The sequence below is a fragment of the Anomalospiza imberbis genome, chromosome 3, assembly GCF_031753505.1.
Source record: "Anomalospiza imberbis isolate Cuckoo-Finch-1a 21T00152 chromosome 3, ASM3175350v1, whole genome shotgun sequence".
Classification (NCBI taxonomy): Eukaryota; Metazoa; Chordata; class Aves; order Passeriformes; family Viduidae; genus Anomalospiza; species Anomalospiza imberbis.
Window position 1 is genome coordinate 49,008,427 of NC_089683.1, and position 6,563 is coordinate 49,014,989.

The following is a 6,563-nucleotide window of genomic DNA, read 5'->3' on the forward strand; positions in this document are numbered from 1 at the left end:
CTGAGGTTATATCTCAAGGACTGAAGGGCTTTTTATTATAATGCATATATTGTTAAAATATAAATTCATGGATGATTTAAAAAATTATAGAAATTATTTCAAGGAAATAGAAGACAAATGTCAGTATTCCCTTGTAGCAAACTGTGATTCAGTTGCATCTTCAATGCACTAGAAATCTGGTATACTTCCTGTTTCTTCTCATGTGAAAAATGATGCCTGAATCCTAGAGAACAGTTCAGATAGCAACATAGATAAAGAAAGGATACGAAGGTATACATCAGATGAGGAATGACTATATTAGGGTTTCCCCAGCCTGGGAAAGAGAGGGCTATGGTGAAGGTGTACAAGACCACAAGGTGATGGAGATGCCAAGGATCCATTCTTTTTTCTCTTTCCCTTCCAGATCTTGGAGACATCAAATGAGATAGTGTCAGGTTCTAATGAAGGTTAAGCACGCTTGCAATACAGTATTTTGGATGTCAGTAAGTCTGCATGGGTTAAAACAAAAGGCATTAGATACAAAGGAAATCCCTGAAATCACACAGGGTGTGAGGGCATTACCAAACTTCCTCTCCCTGTCCCTGTGCTCCCCACTCAGCTAGTGGCTGTAACTGACATGTGGCCAGACTAATCTTCAGTCTGACTAAGTCTTTCTGGTTTTACATCCTTTTTTGATTGCTATGTAATTGTATTGTACTGCTGCATAATAACAAGGGCTCCTGCAGGCCAAAGCAAGCATCTCATTTAGCAGCACGTTCTCTGCAGCAGCAGCAGCAGGTTGACACTGAGCATGGCACATCTGCTCTAAGCCCAGCAGCCACCTGAACCAGTGCTGCCTGCCCTGGAGCTTCTGTGCCAACCTCTCAGCTGCCCAAAGAGCTGAAATGGGAACTGTGAATTTTCAAATTCCTGACCTCCAAAACACCTTTTTTTTTTTTTAATGGAGTTTATCAGGCCTTGTCCAGCAAGACCCAAAGCCTCAGCAGTTTAAAAATTAAACAAACAACAAGGTCCAGCTGCCCTTCCCCTTGGCAAAGACAAATAAATCCATGATTTAATGTACTTTAAAGTAAAAAAAAAATGTAAGAGTTATATAATTTCCAACATAACTACTTAAAAAAAGATTGTATTGAAAAATTGACATGATTATAGTTGAATTTTCTTCCATAAGAGAACAAGCCATATTGTATAGCTAAAAATAAGGCAGGATAAAAATCTGTATATGGTTCTGGGTGTTTTTCTCACATTTTATTCACACTTTGAATCTGGTGATGAGGTTTAAGCCATTGCTAGTTACAATGCATGTGTGGACAAACACAAACTATTTTTATAGAAACAAATCTCTTCATTGTCTTGCTGTTGATAACTGGAGTGGTTTTCCAGTGTGGTTTCTGCTTGACTGTGCACTGACTGTTATTTCCTCTATGAAGGGATATTTCTGTGCCTCATTACAACACCACCACCAACAGAAACTGAAAGCTCTGCAAGCCTCTCTAGGCTGTGGGAGCTGAAGGAGACTTGTCTCTCCTTTTTCCTTTTCTGACGGAGATTTTGCTCTTCTCAAAGTAAGGACAGGCAGAAAAATGGATAGGTTACATAAGGCATTGGATTTCTGCATCCGCCACCAGACCACTCTGAGTTACAGCATTGTGTCCCTGCTGACGGCTGGCAGCGAGCACATCTTCTCATCTGTGGTGTTCAAGTGTCCCTGCAACTCTGGGAATATGCTGTATGGTTCTTCCTTCCTCTTAGCACCTGCCTTCGTCCTCTTGCTGCTCGGCTACATGGTGAGTGCCAGGACATGGCGCCTGTTTACAGGCACATGCTCTCCAGAGAAGCATCTCCAACGCAGTCCCCGGGGAACGTGTGCCAGCTTCTGCCAGCTGTTGGTGCTGATGACAGCCAAAGCCTCGGTGGCCCCGCTCACCTGGATAGCGGTGGCCCTGCTCGGATCCAACTTCTACGAGTGTGCGGCCAGCGGGAGCAACCTGACAGCGAGCTTCTTGTCTAAAGTTAATGGAAATTACAGCCAAGAAATGCTGTTCAAAATGCCCTGTGATAAGGAGTTATCAGCAAAGATATCAAGTGAATGGGTCAGCCTTCAGGCTCAGTCCCAGGTAAAGCTTCGCTGCTCTTCTCCTCACACTATAGGCTTCAACCCTGGCTGCTCAATGCACAGTGGTGCCTGCTGGGGACTGTAAACAGTCCTTCTCTCTTATGTTATATAATATCATGTACCAAAAGCAAATGGCTAGCCAAAATTCATTGGTAAAAAAACAGCAACAGAAAAGCAATAGGTGTATTTTTACAATACTTTCTGGTTTTGCATGTTTGCATGGTAATGGTTTGGCACTGCCATTTACAAAAGTTCATGGACTGGAAACCAGCCTAGAGAACGGGACTTTCCACAGCAAGTTTTCTTCTCAATTAACTTAGACGTGGTGTGAGTTCTTCTCTTCTCCACTTTTATGTCTCTGAATACCTCAAACTTCTGCAAATAGACATTAGTTGAGGGAAAGCTGAGATCACTAACAAAGAGGAAGCTGATGTCTCCTTGCAACAGAATGGTTGCAAGGAGATGTCTGGAAAGAGAAACAAATATGAACAGCTTGTTTGACTATAAATCTCAATGCTTGAAACTCTTAATAATTTTACACTTGTATTCTAGAAGAATAGTTAAAATATATATATGTCTTGTTACAGTTTCTTATGTTGAAGGCAAATTGCATGATCAAAATGGTAACACTTGTGGATTGTTTTCTGTTTGGTTCGTTGGTAGCATTCCAGTTTTATTTCTCCATTTGTGTGGATTTTGTCTTAACTCCAGTAGGAAAATCACGTTTTGCAACTTTTGCTCAGGAAAACATTAAGAGTTGGTTAGGTGAGTTAAGTTGATAAGAGTTTATAATTACTTGAATTTTTGTAAGTTCCTGTTTAGTACAAATACCTATTAAAACAAAAATGTGTTTATATTTGTTAAATACTTAGCATGCTGCTTCTCCAAGAACAAGGCTGGAAAGGGGCAAACTCTATATTGATTTTAGATAGGGTAAGAAAGGAGCAAAACCAAGGAAGACTGACTGACATTGCAGTGGAATCTAAAAGAAACATCCAGACAAACAAAAAAAAGTGTGAGTGCATTTTTATTACTGACCACTATTTTTAATATCCAATCTACTTTCAACAAAATTAAGAACCAAAAAGAACACAAACTTCTTTTCATTTAGCACTCAATACTTTATCATTAGAAGAAAAAAGTCATCCTGAGGTAAAAGAGCATGTTGCAAGATCTCTGCCTGGAACTTCCAGGTAAGTACCCCTGGGTAGAGGAGGGACCAGCATCTACTAGGATACTGGTTTTGATGGGACCTCTGAGACTTGTCTAAGGATATTAAAATCAGGTATAAAACAAGAATGAATTCTCATATTCAATAGCTAAATCTGTGTCCTGCCTACAAAACATACAGGACACAACCTTTCCTCTGCGTTGTGCAAAAACTAGCTGTTTTTGCAGGCTCAGACATCAGGGAGAGTAAATACATTCCATGAGAACCTAGCCAGCAGGAGCTCTGATTTGCAGCACAAAGCACACAGAGTGATTCTGCACTCTCTGTACCATAAATGTGACCACAACTGCAGAAACTGATGGTCACTATCTTGCCTTAAAACTTCAAAAAGCTGGATATAACTGAGTAAATAACTTCAGTCCGTCTTCTCTTTTTTTTGGTATTCATCCTTAATCTGACAAGATCAGCTGAGGGGTGCAGAAGTATGTAGGCTGTAGCATGAAGTGTGTAGGGTATGTTTGGCTGAATTGCATGCATGGGATCCCCTCTTTTGGCAGCAAGAAGACACATGCACTCCAGGGTGTCTTTGCTTGCAGTTTTCTTATTTTTTCAGAGTTATGTTCTATACTCGCACATAAGACCATGCAAAACCACCATTAACCTATATATTCTTTTTTCAAGCTGATAGGATGGTTCCTGATAGCCAGCATCATGACTGTGTCACTGATTTCAACATGTGTCACCCGCTGTTGCTCCCCAGTCAGCTATCTTCAGCTCAAGTTCTGGAAAATTTACTCAAAAAAAGAACATGAACTCTTTGAGATCAAAGCCAAAGAGCATGCAACCAAGCTAGCAGAAAGAAATACAAATTGCTTTTTTGAAGCCACTGACCCAGCACCATTTCATACTCCCAGCAATGAAGACTGGCAGAAGATTTCAATCTTGTATACCTTTAATTCACAAGAGCAGTACTACAGCATGATACACAAGTACGTGAGCACCAACAGAGGCAACAGCACCAAATTCAATGAAGAAGGCCAGGATCTCACTGTTTTAGCATTTGTGGATGAAACCCAGACAAGTGTTTCAGGGTTGTAATGAAACAAATCCATTGCAATGTTGGCAGTCTTTTTAGCTCTACTGTTACAAGAAGAGTCTTATTCTGTGCTCTTACTGAAATCTATGCAAACTGAAAGTGAAAGCTGATAGTTGTTACCCTCAGTAGATTTGCTTTTAAATACATTTTAATCCTTTTCCTTTAGTACATTTAAATGGGAGTTTTCTTATGTTGCTGTCCATTAAGAAGAGTTGTATGTAAAATAATCAGAATCCACAAAGATGTCAGCACATATTATGTCAAATTATTACCGACACCTTAAAAGCACTTGGCAGGTGGACTGACAGTACCAAACCTTATCAGAGACAAAAAAAAAGGAGTGGAAGATTTGATCAGAAATTCGGCTTAGTTTATTAGCTCTCTCTTTACAATGAAGCTTTCAGAGAAGCTTAGAGCAAGCTGTAGATTAAAAAATTTAGCTTGCCTTGAGGGGTTAGGCTCATGCATAACATGGCAGTGTAGGTGAAGTTTATATAATAACAAACATTAAAAGCATATTCATACATTTAAGGATATTAAAAATCTGCAATCCATATTAGCAAGTAGTAATATTCTTATCAAAGAAAATCTTATTATAAGAAATAAAGATACAAGTTTTGAATGAAGAATAATAAAGTTCACTTTTCTTCTGAAAAGCTGTTGTTTAAGAGAGCATTTTAGATCTGTAAGTCAGATTTTTGGTCTGGGCTGTCCATTTACTTCTCCCAGAAATTCTCTCTTTCTACACAATAAACTCAGAAATTATTCAGACAGACAGACAGGAATCCCAAGAAGTTATTTGTTACATTCATTTTGCAAGGAAGGAAGAAGGGAAGAGTCTATTCTAACTAGCTGAATATAACAAGTTTGGAAGCTTCTTTCTCACTATTAACTAAAAATATAACACATGAAGGCAAAACTAGATTTAATTCTGCTTGTAGAAAAGAATTTTTAAAAAATATTAATCACAGTCACTTACTTGATCAGTGCTCTTTTCCTTCCAAGAAACTTGATGATTATAGAGTAACATGCAGGCTGGGGGCTGACCTGTTAGAGAGCATCTCTGTAGAGAAGGACGTGGGTGTCTCAGTGGATGACTGTGAGCCAGTAGTGCTCTGGTGGCGAGGAGGGCCACTGGTGTCCTGTGGTGCATTGGGAAGAGTGTGGCCAGCAGGTCAAGGGAGGTGCTCCTCCCCCTCTGCTCAGCCCTGGTGAGGTCACATCTGAAGTGCTGTGTCCTGGTATGGGCTCCTCAGTACAAGAAGGACAAGGAGCTACTGGAGAGGGCCCAACAGAAGGGCCACAAAGGTGATTTGGGTCTGGAGCATCTCTCTTATGAGGGGAGACTGCAGGAGCTGGGCCTGTTTAGTCCCGAGAAGAGAGGATTGAGAGAGGATCTCATTAATGCATCTCAAAGGTGGGTGGCAAGAGGAGGGTCCCACACTCTTTTCAGCGGTGCCCAGCAACCACAGGAGGAGCAATGGCCACAATCTAAAGCACAAGAAGTTTCACCTCAGCATGAGAAGGGTGGCAGAGCACTGGCACAAGCTGCCCAGGGAGGTCATGGAGTCTCCCTCTCTGGAGACAATCCAGACCAACCTAGATGTGTTCCTGTGTCACCTGCTCTAGGTGACCCTGCCTTGTCAGGGGGGTTGGACTGGATGACCTTCAGAGGTCCCTTCCAACCCAAACAGTTCTGTAATTCTGTAAGAAAACAAGGACAGTATAGGTTATTTACTTTCAAGATAATAATAATTTTTAGAAAGGGAATGTTTGGATAGTGTTGCTAGAAAAAGTAAAAATGGCCATTGCCAATAAACAGCCTTTATTGTGGTCAGCCACATGTACATCTCAACCATCAAAAACCCCACTGAGGACTCTTCTCTTGCACAGGTAGTGAAATTCCACAATACATTTCAGCTCTAATTTTAAAAACAGTAATAATATTTTTTTTTTAAGTCAGGGAAATTTGTTACTGGTTGTAACATATTGTTACACATATATATTGCCACTTCTCACTGGTAGCAGGTAACAGCAGTTGGACTGAGACCAAGGCAGGGTAACAAATAATTTAGTTTTTGTTCCCTACAAAATTGCTCACTTAAAGCTCCATTCTGCTATGCCACCACTGTACCACACCATTAAGACAAACAAAAGGAGAGAGATTATCATGAGGACCA

At 40.5% G+C, this 6,563-nt stretch overlaps 1 protein-coding gene across 1 annotated transcript; it reads left to right on the plus strand.

Moving 5' to 3' along the window:
- The first annotated feature begins 1,280 nt into the window (after positions 1 to 1,280).
- CALHM6 (calcium homeostasis modulator family member 6) lies at positions 1,281 to 5,473 on the plus strand. Its single transcript, XM_068184314.1, has 2 exons — positions 1,281 to 2,117; positions 3,969 to 5,473. The coding sequence occupies exons 1-2, from the start codon at positions 1,584 to 1,586 to the stop codon at positions 4,383 to 4,385; spliced, it is 951 nt and encodes a 316-aa protein (XP_068040415.1). The 5' UTR covers positions 1,281 to 1,583; the 3' UTR covers positions 4,386 to 5,473.
- Positions 5,474 to 6,563: the final 1,090 nt, after the last annotated feature.

Excerpts from the sequence above, each read along its gene's own strand:
- CALHM6 (XM_068184314.1), top strand. The coding sequence starts at position 1,584 with ATGGATAGGTTACATAAGGCATTGGATTTCTGCATCCGCCACCAGACC. Across the intron at positions 2,118-3,968 it reads GCCTTCAGGCTCAGTCCCAG|CTGATAGGATGGTTCCTGAT; the intron begins GTAAAGCTTCGC and ends TCTTTTTTCAAG.